Source organism: Pseudorca crassidens, chromosome 2 (assembly GCF_039906515.1).
Source record: "Pseudorca crassidens isolate mPseCra1 chromosome 2, mPseCra1.hap1, whole genome shotgun sequence".
Taxonomy (NCBI): domain Eukaryota; kingdom Metazoa; phylum Chordata; class Mammalia; order Artiodactyla; family Delphinidae; genus Pseudorca; species Pseudorca crassidens.
Genome location: NC_090297.1, coordinates 88214614 through 88237368, shown reverse-complemented (window position 1 = coordinate 88237368; position 22755 = coordinate 88214614). Strand labels below are relative to the sequence as shown.

At 39.6% G+C, this 22755-nt stretch overlaps 1 protein-coding gene across 6 annotated transcripts in view; it reads right to left on the bottom strand.

Annotated features, from left to right (window-relative positions):
- CDC14A (cell division cycle 14A) overlaps positions 1-22755 on the bottom strand; it is a 184150-nt gene that overhangs the window by 59824 nt on the left and 101571 nt on the right. For 5 of the 6 annotated variants that reach the window (XM_067727043.1, XM_067727039.1, XM_067727040.1 and 2 more), the window contains 2 exons: positions 21497-21584; positions 14502-14732 (listed from right to left, as the gene is read on the bottom strand). The exons of the other annotated variant lie outside the window; for it this stretch is intronic. In XM_067727043.1, the coding sequence (XP_067583144.1) occupies positions 14502-14732; positions 21497-21584 (319 nt within the window). The remainder of the gene's footprint in view (positions 1-14501; positions 14733-21496; positions 21585-22755) is intronic. 6 annotated transcript variants of the gene reach the window in all.

Here is a 22755-nt window from a genome sequence, read left to right as displayed (position 1 = left end):
GACTGAAAGTGAGGGGATGGGAAAAGATAATCAATGCAAATGGAAATCAAAGAAAGCTGGAGTAGCAATTCTCATATCAGACAAAATAGACTTTAAAACAAAGACTATTACAAGAGACAAAGAAGGACATTACATAATGATCATGGGATAAATCCAAGAAGATATAACAACTGTAAATATTTATGCACCCAACATAGGGGCACCTCAGTACATAAGGCATGTACAAACAGCCATAAAAGGGAAAATTGACAGTAACATAATCATAGTAGGGGACTGTAACACCCACTTTCACCAATGCACAGATCACCCAAAATGAAAATAAATAAGGAAACACAAGCTTTAAATGATACATTAAACAACATGGACCTAATTGATATTTATAGGACATTCCATCCAAAAACAACAGAATACACAATCTTCTCAAGTGCCCCTGAAACATTCTCTAGGATAGATCATATCTTGGGTCACAAATCAAGCCTTGGCAAATTTAAGAAAATTGAAATCGTATCAAGTATCTTTTCCAAACACACCCCATGAGACTAGATATCAATTACAGGAAAAAATCTGTAAAAACTACAAACACATGGAGGCTAAACAATACACTACTTAATAATGAAGTGATCACTGAAGAAATCAAAGAGGAAATAAAAAAATACCTAGAAACAAATGACAATGGAGACACAATGACCCAAAACCTATGGGATGCAGCAAAAGCAGTTCTAAGGGGGAAGTTTATACCAATACAAGCCCATCTTAAGAAGCAGGAAACATCTCGAATAAACAACCTAACCTTGCACCTAAAGCAAACAGAGAAAGAAGAACAAAAAAACCCCAAAGTTAGCAGAAGGAAAGAAATCATAAAGATCAAATCAGAAATAAATGAAAAAGAAATGAAGAAAACAACAGCAAAGATCAATAAAACTAAAAGCTGGTTCTTTGAGAAGACAAACAAAATTAATAAACCATTAGCCAGACTCATAAAGAAAAAAGGGAGACTCAAATCAATAGAATTAGAAATAAAAAAGGAGAAGTAACAACTGACACTGCAGAAATACAAACGACCATGAGAGATTACTACAAGTAAGTATATGCCAATAAAATGGACAACCTGGAAGAAATGGACAAATTCTTAGAAATGCACAACCTTCTGAGATTGAACCAGGAAGAAATAGAAAATGTGAACAGACCAATCACAAGCACTGAAATTGAAACTGTGATTTAAAGTCTTCCAACAAACAAAACCCAGGACCAGATGGCTTCACAGGCGAATTCTATCAAACATTTAGAGAAGAGCTAACACCTATCCTTCTCAAACTCTTCCAAAATATAGCAGAGGGAGGAACACTCCCAAACTCTTTCTACAAGGCCACCATCACCCTGATAACAAAACCACACAAAGATGTCACAAAGAAAGAAAACTACAGGCCAATATCACTGATGAACATAGATGTAAAAATTGTCAACAAAATACTAGCAAACAGAATATCCAACAGCACATTAAAAGGATCATACACCATGATCAAGTGGGGTTTATCCCAGGAATGCAACGTTTCTTCAATATAAGCAAATCAATCAATGTGATATACCATATTAACAAATTGTAGGAGAAAAGCCATATGATCATCTCAATAGATGCAGAGAAAGCTTTTGACAAAATTCAACACTCATTTATGATAAAAAGCCTCCAGAAAATAGTCATAGAGGGAACTTTCCTCAACATAATAAAGGCCATATATGACAAACCTACAGCCAAAATCATCCTCAATGGTGAGAAACTGAAACCATTCATTCTAAGATCAGGAACAAGACAAGGTTGCCCACTCTCACCGCTATTATTCAACATAGTTTTGGAAGTTTTAGCCACAGCAATCAGAGAAGAAAAGGAAATAAAAGGAATCCAAATCGGAAAAGAAGAGGTAAAGCTATCACTGTTTGCAGATGACATGATACTATACATAGAGAATCCTAAAGATGCTACCAGAAAACTACTAGAGCTAATCAATGAATCTGGTAAAGTAGCGGGATACAAAATTAATGCACAGAAATATTTTGCATTCCTATACACTAAGGATGAAAAATCTGAAAGGGAAATTAAGAAAACACTCCCATTTACCACTGCAACAGAAAGAAAAAAATATCTAGGAATAAACCTACCTAAGGAGACAAAAGACCTCTATGCAGAAAATTATAAGACACTGATGAAAGAAATTAAAGATGATACAAATAAATGGACAGATATACCATGTTCTTGTAGTGGAATAATCAACATTGTGAAAATGACTCTACTACCTAAAGCAATCTACAGATTCAGTGCAATCCCTATCAAACTACCACTGGCATTTTTCACAGAACTAAAACAAAAAATTTCACAATTTGTATGGAAATACAAAAGACCACGAATAGCCAAAGCAATCTTGAGAACAAAAAACAGAGCTGGATGAATCAGGCTCCCTGACTTCAAACAATACTACAAAGCTACAGTAATCAAGACAGTATGGTACTGTCACAAAAACAGAAATATAGATCAATGGAACAGGATAGAAAGCCCAGAGATAAACCCACACACATATGGTCACCTTATCTTTGATAAAGGAGGCAGGAATGTACAGTGGAGAAAGGACAGCCTCTTCAATAAGTGGTGCTGGGAAAACTGGACAGGTACATGTAAAAGTAGGGAATTAGAACACTCCCTAACATCATACACAAAAATAAACTCAAAATGGATTAAAGACCTAAATATAAGGCCAGACACTATCAAAATCTTAGAGGAAAACATAGGCAGGACACTCTATGACATAAATCACAGCAAGATCCTTTTTGACCCACCTCCTAGAGAAGTGTAAATAAAAACAAAAATACACAAATGGGGCCTAATGAAACTTCAAAGCTTTTGCACAGCAAAGGAAACCATAAACAAGACCAAAAGACAACCCTCAGAATGGAAGAAAATATTTGCAAATGAAGCAACCGACAAAGGATTAATCTCCAAAATTTACAAGCAGCTCATGCAGCTCAATAACAAAAAACCAAACAACCCAATCCAAAAATGGGCAGAAGACCTAAATAGACATTTCTCTAAAGAAGGTATACAGATTGCCAACAAACACATGAAAGAATGCTCAACATCATTAATCATTAGAAAAATGCAAATCAAAACTACAATGAGATATCATCTCACACCAGTCAGAATGGCCATCATCAAAAAATCTACAAACAATAAATGCTGGAGAGGGTGTGGAGAAAACGGAACCCTCCTGCACTGTTGGTGGGAATGTAAATTGATACAGCCACTATGGAAAACAGTATGGAGGTTCCTTAAAAAACTAAAAATAGAACTACCATACTACCCAGCAATCCCACTACTGGGCATATACCCTAAGAAAACCATAATTCAAAAAGAGTCATGTACCAAAATGTTCATTGCAGCTCTATTTACAATAGCCAGAACATGGAAGCAACCTAAGTGTCCATCAACAGATGAATGGATAAAGAAGATATGGCACATATATACAATGGAACATTACTCAGCCATGAAAAGAAACAAAATTGAGTTATTTGTAGTGAGGTGGATGGACCTAGAGTCCATTATACAGAGTGAAGTAAATCAGAAAGAGAAAAAGAAATACTGTATGCTGACACATATATATGGAATCTAAGAAAAAAAAACAGGTCATGAAGAACCTAGGGGCAAGACGGGAATAAAGACACGGACCTACTAGAGAATGGACTTGAGGATATAGGGAGGGGGAAGGGTAAGCTGTGACAAAGTGAAAGGTGGCATGGACATATATACACTACCAAACGTAAAATAGATAGCTAGTGGGAAGCAGCCGCATAGCACAGGGAGATCAGCTCGGTGCTTTGTGACCACCTAGAGAGGTGGGATAGGGAGGGTGGGAGGGAGGGATACGCAAGAGGGAAGACTATGGGGACATATGCATATGTATATCTGATTCACTTTGTTAAAAAGCAGAAACTAACACACCAGTGTAAAGCAATTAAACTGCAATAAAGATGTTAAAAAAAAAAAATGAATGCAGTTCTCTCTTACCCTGTTCATTGAAACAAATTCTCCCAAAACGTAAATTAAGGAAGATTTGCTTGAAATTTTCATTAATAGGTTTATAGCTTTAATATGTTAATAAATCACACATTTTTTTTTCACTTAAGTAAAACAAAAAGAATATACTTAAGGTGAGGAAAGAGAAAAACCTACAATCAAGATTACTCTACCCAGCAAGGATCTCATTCAGATTCGATGGAGAAGTCAAAAGCTATTCAGACAAGCAAAAACTAAGAGAAATCAGTACCCCCAAACCAGCTTTACAACAAATGGTAAAGAAACTTCTCTAGGCAGGTAACACAAGAGAAGAAAAAGACCCACAAAAACAAACCCAAAAGAATTAAGAAAATGGTAATAGGAACATACATATCGATAATAACCTTGAATGTAAATGGATTAAATGCCCCAACCAAAAGACACAGACTGGCTGAATGGATACAAAATACATATATATGCTGTCTACAAGAGATCCACTTCAGACCTAGGGACTCATACAGACTGAAAGTGAAGTGATAAAAAAAGATATTCCAGGCAAATGGAAATCAAAAGAAAGCTGGAGTAGCAATACTCGTATCAGATAAAATAGACTTTAAAATAAAGACTGTTACAAGAGATAAGGAGGGACACTGCATAGTGATCAAAGGATCAATCCAAGAAAAAGATATAACAATTATAAATGTTTATGCACCCAACATAGGAGCACCTCAATACATAAGGCAAATGCTAACACCATGAAAGGAGAAATCAACACTAACACAATAATAGTAGGGGACTTTAACACGCCACTTAAACCAATGGACAGATCATCCAGACAGAAAATAAATAAGGAAACACAAGCTTTACATTATACAATAAACCAGATAGATTTAATTGATATTTATAGAACATTCCTCCCAAAAGTGACAGAATACACTTTCTTCTTAAGTGCACACAGAACATTATCCAGGATAGATCACATCTTGGGTCACAAATCAAGCCTCAGAAAATTTAGGAGAACTGAAATCATATCAAACATCTTTTCTGACCACAGCGCTATGAGATTGGAAATCAACTGCAGGAAATAAACTGTAAAAAACACAAATACGTGGAGGCTAAACAGTGCACTACTAAATAACCAAGAGATCACTGAAGAAATCAAAGAAGAAATTTAAAAATACACAGAAACAAATGACAACAAAACAAAATGAACAAAACCTATAGGACGCAGCAAAAGCAGTTCTAAGAGAGACGTTTATAGCAATTCAATCTCACCTCAAGAAACAAGAAAAATCTCAAATAAACAATCAAACCCTACACTAAAAACCACTAGACAAAGAAGAACAAAGAAAACCCAAAGTCAGTGGAAGGAAAGAAATCATAAAGATCAAATCAGAAATAAATGAAAAACAAATGAAGAAAACAATAGCAAAGATCAATAAAACTAAAAGCTGGTTCTTTTTGATAAAGAACTGATAAAGCCTTAGCCAGACTCATCAAGAAAAAAAGGGAGAGGATGCAAACCAACAAAATTAGAAATGAAAAAGGAGAAATCACAACAGACACTGCAGAAATACAAAGGATTATACGAGACTACTACAAACAACTATATGCCAATAAAATGGACAACCATGAAGAAGAAATGGACAACTTCTTGGAAAGGTACAAGTTTCCAAGACTGAACCAGGAAGAATTAGAAAATATAAACAGACCTATCACAAATAATGAAATTGAAACTGTAATTAAAAATCTTCCAACAAACAAAAGTCCAGGACCAGATGGCTTCACAGGTGAATTCTATCAAACACTTACAGAAGAGCTAACACTGATCCTTCTCAAACGCTTCCAAAAAATTGCAGAGGGAGAAACACTCCCAAATTCTTTCTACAAAGCCACCATCACCCTGATACCAAAACCAGAAAAAGTATCACAAAAAAAAGAAAATTATAGACCAGTATCACTGATGAACATAGATGCAAAAATCCTGAACAAAATACTAGCAAACAGAATCCAACAGCACATTAAAAAGATCATACACCATGATCAAGTGGGATTTATCCCAGGGATGCAAGGATTCTTCAATATACACAAATCAATCAATGTGACACACCATATTAACAAGTTAAGCAAGAAAAACCATATGATCATCTCAATAGATGCAAAAGAAGCTTTCGACAAAATTCAACACCCATTTATGATAAAAACTCTCCAGAAAATGGGCAGAGAGGGAACCTACCTCAACATAATAAAGGCCATATATGATAAACCCACAGCAAGCATCATACTCAATGGTGAAAAACTGAAAGCATTTCCATTAAGATCAGGAACAAGGCAAGTATGTCCACTCTCGCCACTCTTATTCAACATAGTTTTGGAAGTCCTAGCCACAGCAATCAGAAAAGAAAAAGACATAAAAGGAATACAAATTGGAAAAGAAGAAGTAAAACTGTCACTGTTTGCAGATGACATGATACTATACATAGAAAAACCTAAAGATGCCACCAGGAAACTACTAGAACTAATAAATGAATTTGGTAAGGTTGCAGGATAAAAAATTAATGCACAGAAATCTCTGGCATTCCTACACACCAACAACGAAAAATCAGAAAGAGAAATTAAGGAAACACTCCCATTTACCATTGCAACAAAAAGAATAAAATACCTAGGAATAAACCTGCCTAAGGAGGCAAAAGACTTGTACTCAGAAAACTATAAAACACTGATGAAAGAAATCAAAGATGACATAAACAGATGGAGAAATATACCATGTTCTTGGATTGGAAGAATCAATATTGTGAAAATGACTATACTACCCAAAGCAATCTACAAATTCAGTGCAATCCCTAGCAAACTACCAATGGCATTCTTCACAGAATTAGAACAAAATATTTTACAATTCGTACGGAAACACAAAAGACCCCGAAGAGCCAAAGCAATCTTGAGAAAGAAAAACAGAGTTGGAGGAATCAGGCTCCCTGATTTCAGACTATACTACAAAGCTACAGTAATGAAGGCAGTATGGTACTGGCACAAAAACAGAAATATAGATCAATGGTACAGGATAGAATGCCCAGAGTTAAACCCATGCACATATGGGCACCTAATTTACGACAAAGAAGGTGAGAATATACAATGGAGAAAAGACATCCTCTTCAAAAAGTTGTGCTGGGAAAGCTGGACAGCTACATGTAAAAGAATGAAATTAGAACACTCCCTAACATCATACACAAAAATAAACTCCAAAAGGATTAAAGACTTAAATGTAAGACCAGACACTATAAAACTCTTAGAGGAAAACATAGGAAAAACACTCTTTGACATAAACCACAGGAAGATCTTTTTTGACCCACCTCCTAGAGTAACGGAAATAAAAACAAAAATAAACAAATGGGACTTAATTAAACTTAAAAGCTTTTGCACAGCAAAGGAAACCATAAAAAAGACAACCCTCAGAATGGGAAATAATATTTGCAAATGAAACAACAAACAAAGGATTAATCTCCAAATATACAAACAGCTCATGGAGCTCATTATCAAAGAAACAAACAATCCAGTTAAAAATGGGCAGACGACCTAAACAGACATTTCACCAAGGAAGACAGACAGATGGCCAAGAGGTACATGAAAAAATGCTCAACATCACTAATTATTAGAGAAATGCAAATCAAAACTACAATGAGGTATCACCTCACACCAGTCAGAATGGCCATTATCAAAAGATCTAGACACAATAACTGCTGGAAAGGGTGTGGTGAAAAGGGAACCCTCCTGCACTGTAGGTGGGAATGTAAATTGATACAGCCACTATGGAAAACAGTATGGAAGTTCCTTAAAAAACTAAAAATAGAACTACCATATGACCCAGCAATCCCACTACTCGGCATATACCCTGAGAAAACCATAATTCAAAAAGAGACATGTACCACAATGTTCATTGCAGCAGTATTTACAATAGCCAGGACATGGAAGCAACCTAAGTGTCCATCGACAGATGAATGGATAAAGAAGATGTGGCATGTATATACAATGGACTATTTCTCAGCCATAAAAAAAAAACCGAAATTGAGTTATTTGCAGTGAGGTGGATGGACCTAGAGTCTGCCATACAGAGTGAAGTAAGTCAGAAAGAGAAAAACAAATACCGTATGCTAACGCACATATATGGAATCTAAAAAAAAAAAAAAAAAAAAAAAAGGTTATGAATAACCTAGGGGCAGGACAGGAATAAAGATGCAGATGTAGAGAATGGACTTGAGGACACGGGGAAGGGGAAGGGTAAGCTGGGACAAAGTAAGAGAGTGGCATGGACATATATACACTACCAAATGTAAAACAGATAGCTAGTGGGAAGCAGCGGCATAGCACAGGGAGATCAGCTCGGTGCTTTGTGACCACCTAGAGGGGTGGGATAGGGAGGGTGGGAGGGAGGCTCAAGAGGGTGGGGACATGGGGATATATGTATGCATATGGCTGATTCACTTTGTTGTACAACAGAAACTAACACAGTATTGTGAAACAATTATATTACAATAAAAATCTATTTTTAAAAAGTGATAGGATTTAGACAATTTTTTTAAATCTACACTGGCTTCCTCCTTTCCCAAAATATTCAAAAATTTGATCAAGCTGTAGGGTCTTCAAATATGGTGACTGTTGTTCACACACCAGAACTGAAGCCCAAAGATACTAACCAGTTCACTCACATTAGCGTAACAAGTGAATATGCAATTCAGGACCTAAATCCCCAGGGGTCCTGTGAGTGTCCCAGAGTTCTTTCCAGTCTCGGTTCATCCATTCAGTCACTCCATTCTACAAATACTAAGACCGGCTGAGCATGCGGTGCTGTGACAGACGCTGGGGCCAGAAACATGAAGACAAGCAGGACGCCTGCCCTCATGAGATATGCAGTACTGAGCCACTAATGCTTATTTACAAGCATTTTCTAAATCTTTCCATATCTGCCTTCTTGGAATTAAATTCAGTACTATAAACTTTTATTTGTTAAGTACCACCCATGAGCAAGGCACTGTGCTGAGTTATTTTTCCACTACTTAATCTCTTCCTATTGTATACTCTTCTTCTTAGAAACGACAAAGTGGCTCTTTGCTTTTAATCCTTTGATTCAGCTAGTCCAATGTTTATTTGCTGTCTACAAGCTACCCAGGACAGGGTTTTGCTCAGAGGATAAGGAGATAAGCAAGTAGAGGATATAATTTTGACCAGGATACGTTATCAAAGAAGTTGTAGACACAAGAATATTAACCAAGAAGCAAAGAAATTAGGTTTAAACTGAAACTGGGCTCTCAAAGACAGGGACTGTTGTGAGCTGTTGGTGTCTTCAAAGAATGTGTCATTGATGACAAGGACTTCAACAGACTCTAAAGAATAGGAAGGTCACGGGACATTTTCAGCAAAGGGTCCAGTGATGGAAAGCCTGGCTGGTCTGGAGAATGTGTCAGTGTGTGCTGAGTAGAAAATAAGAGCAGATGGGTGTAGAGGAGGCAGATTAAAGGGCACCTCTGATTTAAGTGGAGGAACCTGTACTTAGCAGAAGCAGGTTATCAACTGTGGGCCAAAGACACCAAAGACTGCTGAGTTATTTGGGAATCCCCAAACCCAGATGCAAAGTTCTCTGAGCACTGATTAGGGCACATCTCCTGCATATATGTGTTATTACTCCTCAAACATGTAGATGAGCCTCTGATGAACGAAATTCAACTCATTTTAAAAGTATTATGGGGGCTTCCCTGGTGGCACAGTGGTTGAGAGTCCGCCTGCCGATGCAGGGGACGCGGGTTCGTGCCCCAGTCCGGGAGGATCCCACATGCCGCGGAGCGGCTGGGCCCGTGAGCCATGGCCGCTGACCCTGCGCGTCCGGAGCCTGTGCTCCACAACGGGAAAGGCCACAACAGTGAGAGGTCACGCGTACCGCAAAAAAAAAAAAAAAAAAAGTATTATGAAATTCATGATATTATCAACAACTAATAAACATACAATTGGTATCATGCAAAAATCTGATTTTGCCTTTAATCAATGTAAAGGGCAAAATAAAGCTGTCATGTATTTGGGGTCAAAGAATGTGACATGATAAAAGCAGGTGGATGAGGCAGCAGCATACCTCTGGATTGGAAAGGACAGAGACGGGAGCCAGAGAGAGGAGCTGGAAGGCTGGGGCAGGAGCAAGGCTGGCTGACAGGCATGGACGGGGGAGACAGTGGTAACAATGAAGAGCTGAATTAGAAAGACATTTTGATTGGGTCACAGAGAAAGCTAAAGACAACGGATATTTCTAGCCTGGAAAATTGGTACAATGTCATCCATGAAAACATTTAGTTAGAAAAGGACATAGGAAAGTGTTGGTGCCTTTGTTTTTTATATGTTTCGGAATCTCCCCCCTCCCTCAAAAGGAGGAGGCCTTTTGTCAGCTTTTTCTAGTCAAATAATAAAGAGAATCTTCTCTAATTTCCTCACTACTTGGAAATACACAATTTTTCAGCAAATCTAAGATACCATGTCATCTAACGGTGTAACATACACCATTATTTAAGTTCCACTAAGAAAAAATTAAACTATGGTATGCGATCAATTTTAAGATCCATCCTAGTTTCATAAATGTGAAAATTTTAAAAACGCATGTCTCTAAGTCAGTGTTTCTCAACCTTCTCTTCATTATTGTCCTCCCCCCCAAACCAAGAGCCCCTCTAGGCATTTTTTTCCTAACTGTCCCCCATGAAATTTTACTGTCACAGACAGACCACCTATTTCTTTATGTGCCGTGTATAAATCTACACTGTATACAGAAAAAGAAAATGTTTTTTACCACCCAAAAACAATTTTTCCCCCTTGAGGGCAGTATCACCTGAGGTTGAGAATACATACCAAAAATGTAAATGAAATTACAATCAAGCTCATGTTTACGGATGCCTGGCATTCCCTTCCCATTCACTCTTCCTTTTTAAAAATTATATTTACACTATTTTATTAGATGAGGGGTGTGTGTGTGTGTGTGTGTCCTGTTTTCATCTGAAGTACACTTTACCCCAGATAAAACATCGACATTCTTTAGAAAAGAGTGAAGCTTAATCATGGTCTCAGTAGGACTCTCTTCCTTTAATATGAGTTATTTGCCTTCATGTTTGTGCCCAGAGCAAATATTTTGTTTCTGCAGAGCTGTTAAGTCCTCAGACATCTGACGAGACTACAGGCAATCATGTTGATACAACACAGCTGGACAGCCTGAAGCAGGAAGCCCAGTTGGTTTCCAGTGTCCTCCTTCAAGTCACCAATTTGGGTCTCTATCTGGGAAGAAAATGGCCTTCCCTACGGAGACAACACTGTCTCTCCCTGAACCCCTCCCTGTGCAGGAGGCTGCCCGTTCCCTTGGTTGCGTTCCTCATCACACACACTCACCACCAAGGAAAAAAGGTGGTGCAGAAATTTTTCAACTTTCTCTAAAACTAAAGTTGCTTCCCCCTTTTAAAAAGAGTCTATAATTTAGATCTATAAAAAGAACCTACTTAGCACTCAATAGTTAGGAGCTCTTACCACAGTTCAACAGAATAGGAACAGTTCACTAAGTTTCTATAAAAACTTTAACAAATTTTTTAAAGCATTCATAATTAAAGGGCTCCCTGGCACAGCAAGAGAAGACTTTGAAACGTCTTCTATTTATACCAAGTTAAGCACTGATTGCCTTACAGTTCCAGGCGTTTTCTGAAACTCCCATAGAACATCAAAAATCACACACTGGAACATCACAATGTTGCTGTTGTTTAATGATTATTTGTGCTAGAGAATGTCACGAAATCATAGCCATTCCTTTTATCAACCAGAAGGCAAACTGCAGATATTGAATCATTTTAAGATTTCACACATTCCCAGAAAATTAGTTTCCAGTTTGTCTCTATTTTTAGTACTTTACGTTGAGGCAGGAAATAGTCATTTTTTTCAGCAGCTACCAAAGTTCATTTGACATTGGATAAGGGTCTCTCTCCCTCCTCCTTATAGTTCAATTAAAATGCTCAGTGCTGCTTTAATTCCCAGGAAACTAAGCTGACTTAATTAGCGCAGATGTCGAAATAATTAACAGGCCTATAGTAGCTAACCACGCTATTTAAAACAATACAGCTGTAATTAAATCAAAAGTGTAATCCTTATGAAAGAATCCTACATGTGTGTACAAGTGGAAGCAAATGAAATAACACTCTCAAAAAGATGTCACCACCTGTAATTGTGACCTTCCTATAAAAGAACTGACTTCGATGCTAAAGGTTCTGATTAAAATATAAAAACCTCTGCAACATAAAACATATGAATTTCTTAAAATATTCTTTACAAGGTCAACATTCACAAGTCAAGGATATAATAACAAGAATGTTATTATATCCTTGTAACAAGAATGTTTAACACAAGAGCGGTTCATTTTCCCAATGTTTGTCACGTGAGGAATAATATCAAGAGAGATGCTGAGTTTCAGGGAAAGCTTTGCATTTCTCCTCCCCTGAATTTGTCAATCCAAGACAATGACAGGCAGAGAAACTATATGCCTTGGTAACCATAAAACTAATTGATTAGGAAATAAGGCCAAATTAATCCCAGGAAAAATACTGATCTTTATGACACAAAAATAAGCTTTGAAACAGAACATATGAATAGCTCCTACTAAACGTTAGCAGCTGCCATATTCCCATTAGCTTTCAAGTTCCACTTATAGCTGAAATACAATGGGCTCTTGGTATGCGCGAGGGATTGGTTCCAGGACCCCAGCGTATTCCAAAATCTGGGGATACTCAAGTCCCTTATAGTCACTTCGGCGGATGCGGAAACCCCGGATACCACGGAGGGCCGACTGCGTGTGAAATGCAGGCTTTTCCTTGGGCCTGGGCAATCTTTAACAAAATGGGATGGAGAGGCAAAGCCAGGGCGCCTACGGATCACTCGGGGGCAAGGCAGACACCGCCAACCCCACAGTGACCTGGGCAGAATCGAAAGCAGCAGTCCTTCCTAAGAGACCCACGCCCCCCGCACCCCCAAGACAGGAAGTCCAGCAAGTCCAGCAAGTCGGGGCCCCGTCCTGCTGAGAAACGCGGAGGGGCGGGAGGGGGCTCTGTCAACGTGGACGAAGCTTGACTGAGGAGCCCTCCGCTGAACCAGGGGCCACGTGCAGCTCGTTTCCCTCGCCGGGGCTCCCGCAAAATGCAGCTTCCAGTTACTGCTCACATGTTCAGCAAAGTACCTCCACCTACTCAAATCTTAAACATAGAAGCAAGGGCCTACAAAATGGTATTTTAATTTCTGTTAGAACCAAAGCCACCTCGTCTGAGTAAGTCAGTTACAGCAGCACTAGGCACATGAAAAGAACAGTACAATCCCCAACACCTACCAGACAATTAGCATAAAACGCGACAGAAACCGGTTCTCAGACTCAACACCGGAGAACAGCACCACCCAGTGGCGATATGAAAAGCTGCATGTGAGGAACTAGAGGCTCCATCCCTGGTGGCCAAAGTGATTTCTGCTCACTGAAAAGAAAGACCCCCGTAAAATACCTTCCACCGTGCTGGCAAATCTTACCATGCGAGCCTCCTCAGAGTCTATAACAACTAGGCTTAGAGCAAATGGTATTTCATATTTTCTGAGTAGCTGACGCAAGGTTGCCAGGTAAAATACAGAATGTATGTTTGGTGCACTATTTGAGACATGCTAAAAAAGTACTGTTTATCTAAAATTCAAATTTAACTGGGCATCTTGTATTTTTATTTGCTAAATCTGGCGACTCCTGTTCCAAAGTACCCACTCCTGGAGACCACAGATGCATTTACATAAGTCTTTCAAGCTTTCAAAGAGGCAGTAACAGACCTGTGGCAAGGAAGCTAGCGATGAGCCGGGTATGCTGCCGCCCCTAGGGTTAGGGTCAGGGTTAGGGTTAGGTATGCTGCCGCCCCCTTGCAATGGTCAAGTAAGACACTCTGTTCCACGATGCAAAAGGCTAATAGGGGAGAGGAAGGGGGGGTGCGAAGTGGGGCTCCAGATAGCTGGGTCACGAAATGGGAGCATTAAATATCAGATGGGTGGAGGAGGATGGAAAAAGGATGGGCAATTATGGAAGAGAAGGAGAAAGGGGAACAAACAACCCTTGCCTCCTGACAACTGTGCCAGCCTACCGACGGTGCTGCTGCGATTTCCCCTCCTCATGGCACCTGGTGTCAGCGATTGTGAATTGGGGAAGGTAAGGCCAGAACAACTGCCTTGTCCAGAAAGCCGCACACCACCAACTGTCCACATCCAAGCGATCCTTTCTTTAGGAAGGGGTCATTTAAATGGGTTTGTGTTCCAGTTTTCTCAAACTAAAAACAACTCATCTGTTTCCTAAGCCGCTAACTGGTTTTGTTTCACGTTTTGCTGTCTTTTGGCTCACCCCCTCTCAGAAACCCAGTGCCCACCGAGGCCTCCTCACTCGCACCTTTGCAGTGAACCGCGATCGCCCCCTCCGTGTTCTCGCAGATATTCAGGAACCTTCGCACGATGTTGTCGCTGGGTGTGCTGCCATCGATGAAGAAGAGGTCATAGTGCTCGAAACCAGCATCGGTGAAGCGCTTCGCCTCGTAAATCTTTTTGTTCAGCCTCACGATTGCAGTCACGTTATGCTTTTTGAAATAAGGAAAGTAGGCTTCGGGGGCATGAAGAGGATAACCTAAAGGAAAGCAGGGGCTGTAAGCAAAAGGCACGCATTTTGTCTTAAGTAACCCAGGAACACGAAAACCCTTCACAATAAAGATGATCAATCTCAACAGAGCTTAGGAGGAAAGCACATTTCAGGAGAGAGTAAGGTCGAAGCAACGTTCCTAAAAGCAGCAGTCTGAAAAACTGAGAAAAACACCATAGGAGGGGGAAAAAAAAACCTCTTCTGAGTATTGGAAATAGCTCGTGAACGTTCAAAACCTCAAGCTTTAGGCTTCAAATCCTGGGGGCACACTCCTCCCACGCCAAAACAAAGGCATTCCTGAGGCCCTCAGATGTGTACAGTAGGCCTGGAAGGACTCTGTCCTTTTTACTCCTCTTGACAAATATTTTTGAAACGCAGCCTTTTTGCCAGGTGTACAGTTTTAATCTACAATGCAGTCCCCCACAAGAGAGACTGATTATTAAGCACCTACCATGTACAAGTCACAACTGCATAAATTTCTTTAATTCTCAAAACAGCCTATTAAGATAAAAATAGTAAACCCCATGTAACAGTTAAGAAACTACAGAGGGCTTCCCTGGTGGCACAGTGGTTGAGAGTCCGCCTGCCGATGCAGGGGACACGGGTTCGTGCCCCGGTCCGGGAGGATCCCACATGCCGCGGAGCGGCTGGGCCCGTGAGCCATGGCCGCTGAGCCTGTGCGTCCGGAGCCTGCGCTCCGCAACGGGAGAGGCCACAACAGTGAGAGGCCCGCGTACCGCAAAAAAAAAAAAAAAAAAAAAAAAGAAACTAGAGGTTGAGCGGTCACTTTTGTAGACATTTTCTTTTTTGAGAAGAACAAGTGGTCGGGCTCTAACCACCGTTCTACTGTGAGTGGGTCCAGCATCACGTGGAGCTGCAGTCAGCTGGGTTACAGACATATGACCTCGACTTGGCCAATCAACCAAGGTGACCACTGGGGGCTTTGACCACTGCAAGCCTTGCCTAGTGGCCCCAGGGTTTAAAAGGACTAATTTCTCAGTCCGTTGATTACCACATCTGTAAGCCATTCAGGGTATACCAGGTGAGGGGATCTCGCTCAGAACTCGTTCATGATGGTGGGCTCCGAGTGGGGCGGGCAGCAGCAGCCAGCAAAGTGAACCAGCAGTTTCTGCACTGTGGCTGTACTTCCTGCTGCCTCGAATCTTGCATAGCCTGGTCATTTCCTATTTTCTCTCAGTTGCAAGCCAACTCATATGCCGGGGCTGGGGTGTACATACAATATTTCCCAAGCTACCTTTCCCACTGGGTTCCCGTCCATCTGACAAGTGGGAGTCACTAAAGCACTGCCGGAGCAACTGGAGGCCAGAAGAGGGAAAAGGGATGTCTTCTGTTTTCCTGCCAGAATGGCTTCAGCAGCAGAAGAGAGGAATTCCCAGCTTAGTTTGGCACTCCTGGCACCAGCCTGCAGCCCAGCCTCAGGGTCCCCACTCCTCAGGCTCCAGATGCAAGCACCAGCCGTTCGGAGCTCCCAGCACCTGCCAAGGTCCCAGGTCCTGCTAACCCCACGTTTTCCTTTCTGTCCCTCGTTGCCTTAAAGGCAATAGCTATTTCTTCCTTAATATGCTGTTTTTTTCAGAGGTGCCCTTTTACTTTTTAGCCTTCTTTCTAACAAATTCCTTATATTGCATTCCCTCTGTTTGAAATAAAGTGGTTTCCGTTCCTGCCTGGATCCTGCTGATACATGACCTCCCTTAGACCCTGTTCATTTTCTAAGCCTCATTTTCCAGCCTTCGCTTGGAGACTGTGAGCTCCCCAGCATAATTCCAATATCTGCTGCGTGCAACCAAGAGCCCTCGCTGGCAGCCTTAGCCAAGGTCGCACAAGGGGTGAAGGCAGCATTGGCAGGCGGGCCTAACTAATCCGCAGCCCACATACACGATTTCCACAAGCCAGGCTGCTTCTGAGCAAACAGGTAAGACAGAGCTTACTTACGATCTTCTGTGTAGAAACAGTGACTTATACACATTTAGAGAAAACAGATCCTTTCCACTTGGAAAAAAGTCAAATCTGTTTTCCTAGTTGGTTTGTGTGCTCAAATCATTTTCCAGCCTAAAGGGGGAAAGAACTGTGGTTGGCATAAGGAAACAAGAGCTTTTCTATCATGTAAGGAGTGGGAAGGAGAGGGCTTAGGGACACATGGGATGGGGCGTGGTGTGACAGTCTGACAGGCACTTCTAACCCTGGGCTCCTAGTGATCACTGGCACCTGTATGATGGCACCTGTCAGGAAGCACGCTCATGGTTCTTTTGGTGTCTGTCCCTTCCCTCCTCCACCAAGGCCGTAAGAGCTTCTCTTTACGTATATGAATTCTCATCATGAGTAAATGGCATTACAGATAATATACCTAAATCTACTATCAAGAGAAACTGCTTATATCTTTTGAGAAAAGAACACTGAACAGTTATCCAAATATGGTAATAGGGCACTGAAATAATAACAGTAATGGTAATCATAGCACCTAACATTTATTGAGCGCTTACTATGTGCCAGGCACTAAGCTAAGTGTTTCATGTATATCATCTCATTAAACCTTACAATTATCAGTCACTGATGCCTGGGAAAGTGAACTGGCCCAGGCACACACTGCTGGGAAGAGACAGAGGCAGCATTTGAACCCTGACAGTCAGATTCTAGGGCCAGTGCTGGGGATGATTTAAGGTAAAATCCAACTCAATTCTATTTGTTAGATCTCCAAAACAGGGACATTACGTGAACACTAGGGGCTTGCACTTCCTGGATTTGTGAGGAAGTTTCTTAAAAATCCTCAAAAGCGTTTCAAATGAGTTATAATCAACAATGACAATATCTTCTGACCTCTGAACAACTGTTTTCGATGTATTTGGTTGCTTCTGATGGAGGACTGGTTTTAGCAACGTGCACGGAGCTGACCGAGCTTTCATGCGACCCTTACTCCATCTGGCCACTAGATGGTGCCCTGGCATCAGTAAAGCACAGGCAGAGCCCTGGCGCTGACCAATTTCAAAGCAAAGAGAGATTGTAAAATTCATCTCTTCCCAGAACCTCATTTAAAGGAAACAGAAGAACAGCAGAGTCAAATGATTAGTCCACCCATTCATTATTAAAAGTAAAACTGCAAAACAGGCAGGCAAATGTGGAAAGCAATAAAATATGTTTATCAGGTTCATTAATGATAAAAATGTAATCAGAATATCTGCTACCTAATAAGCACCTACTAATGTGCCCGACACTGTGCAAGGCACTCACTTCCTATAATATCCCTAATCTTCACCAAATGCCTGCAATGTGCATCCTATTTCCCCGTTTGATGATGAGAGAAGTTGAGGAACTCAACGAAGTTCACACAGCCAGTTAGGGGCAGAGCCAGACTTCAAGCAGCCCAGGCTCTTCACACCTAGCTTCTCTCATTCAATGAGCAGGCCGATGCTTCAAACTGTTTGGATTGCCTGTCTCGAGCTGTCCTTCCCTGTTCTTTCTTTCCTTTTTCTTTCTTTCTTTCTGAAGTAGAGATGAGGACATTGCCACCTAAGAGTTTGAGGGTTTTGGGGGGAAATCTGAAATCCAATTTGTTCTACTGCTATATTATTCATTTATCAAGTCACACTTGTTTAATCAAAAAAGGGTTAGGGCTCCTCTTGTCCCCCCTGTCAAAACAATGTGAACAAAGATGGTTGAAAGGAACTCCTAGTTGGTCTCTGTTGACAACACACACTTAAGACTGCTATAATGCATTCTGCCAGACACCAAGGTTTTAGTGCTTCCTTTTGCTACATCCTAGCAACAGCTATTTCAGTGCTAACTCCGTAAAAAATCTACCTTTTTCTACTAACAGACCCCTAAAATGACTTTCAGCCACCTCAGAAAATACAGGGGTTTCTCAACTAAAAAAAAAAAGTCTTAAGTTCAAAAAGAATTTACAGAGTTAAACCACTTTACAAAAAAAATGACACTTCTAGTGAATATCAGATCTTAAAATGGGGATTCCAGTAAAATATCAATATTTTACCAACAACAGCCTTAAATGAAATTATTCTAGACATAAAAACTGGCAAGTATTAGGTAAGCAGCACTTTCACATCTTTTTTTCTCAATGTGAGAGGGCACAGTATATGCATAGGAAAAAAAGATATAGAGAGAACGATATCTCAACAGTGGTTATTTCTAGATCATATAATTACAGGTGACTTTTTATCTAGATTGCTTACAGTTCTGTAGTGAACATGTTCCTTCTCTGTAGTAAAATTAAAAAGGACACAGAATTTGGACTCAAAGAGACCTGTGTTTGAATCCACACACTGCCACTTTCTGGCTATGTCAACCTGGGCAAGTTAGGTTACCAAGTCTCCATTTTCTCTTCCACAAAATAACTACCACCTGTTCCAGGGGGTGTTTCTGCTTATTAAATAGATGAGGTGTGCACAAAAGGCTTATCAGCACCACTCCCAGCATATAAGCAAATGGTGGATAATTATTTCCCTATATTGTAATATAGGACCAAAAATAATTTTTTAAGACTTTTGACAAGTAACAATTGACACACAAAATATGTCCTTTTATCTTGTGATTCTACTTCCAAGAATTTAGAAAAGAAACCAGGGCTGCAAAACAGATGTATGGACCTGTATACCAACCACTGTAGTTTTTAAAAAGTGAAAAATTGAACAACTTAGATCTCATTCAAAAATTAAGTGATTGATTAGTAAAATTATGGCATAGTCATTGAATGCAGTCATGGAAAATTATAACGAAGATCTACATTTATTGCCATGGAAAGGAGTATGTGATATATTAAGTGAAAAAAAAGCTGCTATAAGACAGTAATCATGTTATGACTCCATGCTAGTTAAAAAAAAAGGAATATTTTTGTAAGTCTGTGTGTGTGTGTATATATATTCTTTAAGAGAGAAAAAAATATGTGCAAATAAAAAATACAGAGAAGCAGATGGAAAGAAAATTAAAATCCCCAATAATCCCACCACCAACTAGTAAACCTAGAAAACGTGGGTAGAATTATAGGTCACTTTAATGCTGTTTTTATGAGTTCATCTGCATTTTCTTTTTTAAAAAAAAATCATGCATTACCTCTATAAAAATATTTTAAATGGATTTTTTAAATTACACCTCTCATCTTCTCTTTAAGAAAATTTCATTTAAAAAGTGAATCCTATATGGCAAATTTCTTTCAGTTTCACCAAATGAACACCCAACAACAAAGCCACTACTGAAACCATACACCTACTAAGGTTTTCTGGGTCTGAGTCAGATCATTTTGCACAGAAGGCTAAAGGGAGGTTCAATCAATCCTGTCTTGAAAGACCAACGGTGGAAAGCAGTTTCCTCAGGCACTTAACAAGTTATTCCTAACAAGCCAACATAACAGGTTATTCAGTCAATGTCTGTAGCGAACCGGATTCATGAGCAAATGTGTAAATGAGAAGATCTAATTATGGCTTCAGTACAGAGACATCCTATTTGTTAGGGTAACTCTGTAGACCTGGATTACCCATCCCCAGAGCGGATGATCCAATCCCCATGATTTAAGCAGAGTTCCCTGTGAGATATGTCATAGGTATAAAATGATAAGCACATGTGTGGAAACTCAAAAAAAATTATCAAATCTAAATGCATGAATAACCATATACAATGACACTAGATTTTAGAATAAATACTTATGATGATGATGATGATGGTTATGAAAGAATAATAAACTTATAAATCTAGACTAAGGGTTTCAAATTATGTTCCTCCAAGGACTAGTGCTCCAGCTCTAAGACTAGAGAGGGAGCAAAAAGGAGCTATTATGTTCATGGGTGATATTTTTTTAATTTTATGTACTTCTCCCATCAACTATTCTTAAACCTTTGGTACCTATCATTACTTGTCTTCTGGGAATCTGAGGTTAAAAAAAATAATTAAGTAAAAAATATATGTTAATGGGAAAACACACATAGCCTATCATGTTTCATTCAAGAGGCTTATTTTTTTGTCATGCTTTTTTTTCCTGAATATGTATGCCCCTGGCTCTACATATACTGCAAGTAAGTAATTTAATTATTGTCAGCTAGAAAATTGTTCCTAGTTGCCATGATGGAACTAAACAGATCAGTGTAGTGGCAATGCTTAGGAGCCCCGCTCTTGGCTGGAGTATCACCAGTTCTGCATATTACTTTGTGAACTTGGGCAAATCTCCTACTCATATGCCTCGGTTTCCTCCTCTGTGAAACAGAGGTAATAGTTCCTACACCTCATAGAGTTGTGTGTGCACTAAATGAGATGATGCTGTGATTAGCTAGTAACTAGCACTTAATAAATGACACCTATTGTCACCATCATCGTCATTATTCAACATGGTGTTACCAAAGAATACCTTGAGGTATAGCACGCCACCACCACCAAATAAATCTGAGAACCACTGATAGAATTCAGCAATCTGCTTACTGTTTTGACCAGTTGGTTTCTCAGATTCTTCTTTAGTAATTGGGTCAAGGTAAAGTGAACACCCTATTTATGGCAACCTAAAAATTTGATAGTCTTAAAACAGTGATTATAGTTCCACTTACTAAACTCTAATATTTAACACACTAATTACTGTTCAATTAGTAATTTAACAATTGAAATACTGCTCAATTTTTTTAATTAATAAATATTCTTTGGAGAATATTACCAATAGAAAGGATTATCTGAGGATATTAAAAACTCAAAGAAGATGAACTGAAATAAATTTTTGGAGGGTAAAGTAAATAAAAACCTACCATTTTCAATTTTGCTTTTTGGATGTGGTCCACTAAACGCTAAAAATTTTCCTGGAACAATCCAGTTGAAGTCACCATTTTCAACTCGCTGGGAGAATTTTGTGAGAAAAGAGAAGAAAAATATTTTATAATTCTTATACAATTTAGGAAACCCTTACAAATATAACCGTTTTTCACTCTATTAGTACTAGACTAGTTGGACATACATGAAGACAAAATAATATAGCTTAAAATAAAAACATGCATCTGATTCTCAAAATGGTTATGAATTCAATCCACTTCAAAAAATTTTTATCTAGACCATAAGAAAAGTTTAGAAAACTTTACTTAAAGTGGAGGTACTTTGCTCAAAATAATTTTGTCTCTTGGCCACTCTGCAATGGAATGAAATGAAAACAAACATTGCTTGCCCCAGCAAGAAATAATGGGAAATAAGAGAAGACAGAAAATATAAGCACTTTCCATGAACATGGTAAACATACTTTAAACAATGAAAAAATCTATAAATATCAGGGTCATGATGAACACACCTCCATTTTTTGTTTGTTTTTACAGGTTTCTATCTGTTGTCAGTGCTGATTTTTAGACGGGGAAACAGAAGACAGGAGTGAGGAACAGAGGCTCATCAAACCCTCAGGGTGTACCACAAACTGGAGACTGCCACAGTCTCCTGCAGGAGCTGCAAACCAAACAGCTACAAGGGTCAGGCAAGAGACATAAATAAAGGCAAATGCTCCTCAGCTCTGGCCAACTGACCACAGGAAAACTTGACTGAATATAGCTGATCTTCCAATTGGATGTTCATGTAAAATCTCTCTATATTTGAAATGTTGACTGTTTTAAATTGTTTTTTAATACTAGGAAAGCAAATAAAACACATCTGTGGGCTGACTTTGATCACCAGCTGTCAGCCTCTGGTCCACACACTCCAGGATCCTCAGAGAAGGTCTGAAGACCAGGCAAGGGGCCAAGCATCCTCCCACTGCTCCATTACCTGCTTCATTTCCTTCCCTTCCTGGTGTGCCTCTGAACCCAGGGAACACTGGGGCAGGGCTGAGGGGACCCAAACTTTGCAGGCTACTGGGACACAGCTGTGCAATGCATCACAAAATATATGCATCTCTTCTTCCCCTAAGCATTCTTTCACCCACCCCCAACACCAGTCCTACTCCCATCCTCCACCACCAGGCACAGCTTTTAGTCTCCAAGTCTCCACCCTCTATAGCACTGCATAGATACCTCCCCAGGCAGGGAAGGAA